General features: G+C 45.2%; 1 protein-coding gene across 2 annotated transcripts in view; it reads left to right on the top strand.

Annotated features, from left to right (window-relative positions):
* RABGAP1 (RAB GTPase activating protein 1) overlaps nt 1-2,570 on the top strand; it is a 111,775-nt gene that overhangs the window by 101,456 nt on the left and 7,749 nt on the right. For both annotated transcript variants that reach the window (XM_019510866.1, XM_019510867.1), the window contains 2 exons: nt 152-223; nt 1,061-1,258. In XM_019510866.1, coding sequence (XP_019366411.1) covers nt 152-223; nt 1,061-1,258 — 270 coding nt within the window. The remainder of the gene's footprint in view (nt 1-151; nt 224-1,060; nt 1,259-2,570) is intronic.

Consider the following 2,570-nt stretch of genomic DNA (forward strand, 5'->3'; position numbering starts at 1 on the left):
GCAGAAACCTTAAGTCTGAATTCCACAACTTCCAGAGCTCTTAAAACTTCCAGTTGAATGTTGCTGTGGCATTGGTTTTTGCTTTTAATATTCTATTTAGAGAAAAGCTTTGCTTTTATAAATGATTTGTAACAGAATTTTGCTTTGTCAGATTTGTTCCCAGCTGAGCGAGCGACTGGAGAAGCAACAAACAGCAAATAAAGTTGAAATTGAGAAAATCCGGGTAAGAGACCAGGTTACCAAAATTTTCATAGTTGGTAGGGTTGGAAGGGACCTGAGCAGATCATCAAGTCCGACCCCCTTCCATGGGCAGGAAAGGATGCTGGGGTCAAATGACCCCGGCTAGGTGGCCGTCTAGCCTCCTTTTGAAGACCCCCAGGGTAGGGGCGAGCACCACTTCCCTTAGAAGTTGGTTCCAGATTCTGGCCACCCTGACAGTGAAGCAGTGCCTCCTGATGTCTAGCCTGAAATGACTCTCAGTCAACTTACGGCTGTTGTTCCTTGTTACTCCCAGTAGTGCTCGGGGGAACAGGGATTCTCCCATTGCCTGCTGGCCACCCTTGGCCAGTTTATAGACAGCCACCAGATCCCCTCAGCTGTCTTTTGTGGAGGCTGAACAGGTTTAGGTCCCGTAGCCAGTTTTCACTGTTTAAGACTCATCACACAGCAAAACTCTGCATTTTTGATCTTTTAAATTTGTTTTAAGTAATTTGCTAATAAACTTTTTTTGAACCATGCCTGACTTAGGTGCTTTTTCTTCCTAAATCTTCCTCCCAAAGCCCTAAGCAGTTAGAGCCAGTTCTTCCACCCTGAATGGTCTAGGGCAGCCTATAGACTCCAGGCCATGGTAGAAATGGGGATCTGAGGGTGACAAGCTGTTTGCCTGCTGCGTGTGCCTGCTGTTTGACCCCACTTGCCTTCAGTAGCAGAAGGAGCCCCTTAAGTTTTTACGGGGTCCCTGAGGCTCTCCTGGTCTGCTTGCATGGGGGCAGAGTCAGGAAATAGCTCTGATGCTTTTGCTCAATAGAAGTGCTCATGGCTGGATGTTTTTTGGCTTTAGCAAAAAGTGGATGACTGTGAGCACTGCCGAGAGTTCTTCAATAAGGAAGGGCGTGTGAAGGTCTCCAGTTCTGCCAAGGAGGGTTCTGATGAGGACACGGATGAGGAGAAGGAGACACTGAAAAACCAGCTGAGGGAAATGGAGCTTGAGCTGGCCCAAACCAAACTGCAGCTGGTTGAAGCAGAATGTAAAATACAGGTAACATCTGGAGACTTATTATGGACCCAACAGTGTTGTTTTGAGGCACGAGAGTGGTGGGGTAGCCTCTTGCTTGCCATTGCTCTTGATTGCTTGGGTCTGTGTGCTCTAAGATGCTGCTGTCTGCAAGCAGCCTCCTGGGGCTCGAGTGCGATGCTGAAGGAACATCCAGTTCGTGTGTGGTGGCCAGAGTTTGGAGAGGTTGGTTGTCATTTGGACAGTGCACCAGCCAGTCTAACAGTCTCACAGCTTAGTGAAACATGCCCGTGACAGGTAGCAATGCAGTACATCAGTTATTCTCCTGGTGGTCAGTACAAAAAACTAGTCTCGCAGCCCCTGTGTTTATACATGAAGGACTTTCATTCCGTACCAGTGTTCATCTATCTCTCCATTGAGACGTCCATTTCTGTTTGATTCTTTTGCCAAGTTTGCACATCTGCATCTTCAGTTCTTTTTATCTCTGCCTCCTTAATAGCTCTAACTTTTTACATTTATTTCTAAAAACATCCAGCCACTGTTTTTGCTACTCCCTTCTTTGGGTCAGCTTCTTTGCTCATTAATGTGTTTTTATTTTTTTACCTTTCTTATCAAGTCACTCAGTGGTCAGTGTGGCCTTCTTTTCCGAAGCTTCTTTTTGCAGCCTTACTTTAAATATTGCCCAGCCTAACCGGAAGTCCCAGAAATGGGACTGTTTTATATCCTGGGTTGTTTTTTGTTTTGTTTTTAAAGTGCTTTGAGTAGGGAGATCAGAGCAGACTTTTGGCTGGAACAGGAATTTGCCATTTCCTGCATTTAACCAAATATTTGGTTTGGAAAACATAGCATTTGCAGAATAGAATAATTAAAATCATGTGAAGCCCTGGTACTGGCCTCCACAGCATCCAGACCTCTGTCCAGCTCCAATGTAGTACTTACTGGCTAATCTTCTGCGAGTGCCTGCATGGAAAAAGTAAATCCCACACTTTCTATTTTAGCCCTGGCAAAGCAGCAAATCACATTTTCCTTTCTTTCACAATAGTTTTGCGAACACAAACAACACGTGACAGAAACAAGTCACGTTTTTTAATGTATGGTTGGAAGGCACTCAAATGCTGTGGTATGAGAACAATGCAGTGTCTTGAACAGACCACTCTGCACTGGTTTACTACTTCCATGCAGACTGGAGTAGCAGTACAGCTGCCCCATGTAAACTGTAGCATGTGTTGGAGCTCCCAACAGGAAGCTGATTGAGTGAAATCTTAAAGGATAAAGGAAGTAAAACAGGCCATTTTATACACCCAGTTGGGGAGGGAAGGAGGGAGTTACTTTTTGT

Source organism: Gavialis gangeticus, unplaced genomic scaffold, assembly GCF_001723915.1.
Source record: "Gavialis gangeticus isolate Ggan-Ray unplaced genomic scaffold, GavGan_comp1, whole genome shotgun sequence".
In the NCBI taxonomy this organism is placed as follows: domain Eukaryota; kingdom Metazoa; phylum Chordata; order Crocodylia; family Gavialidae; genus Gavialis; species Gavialis gangeticus.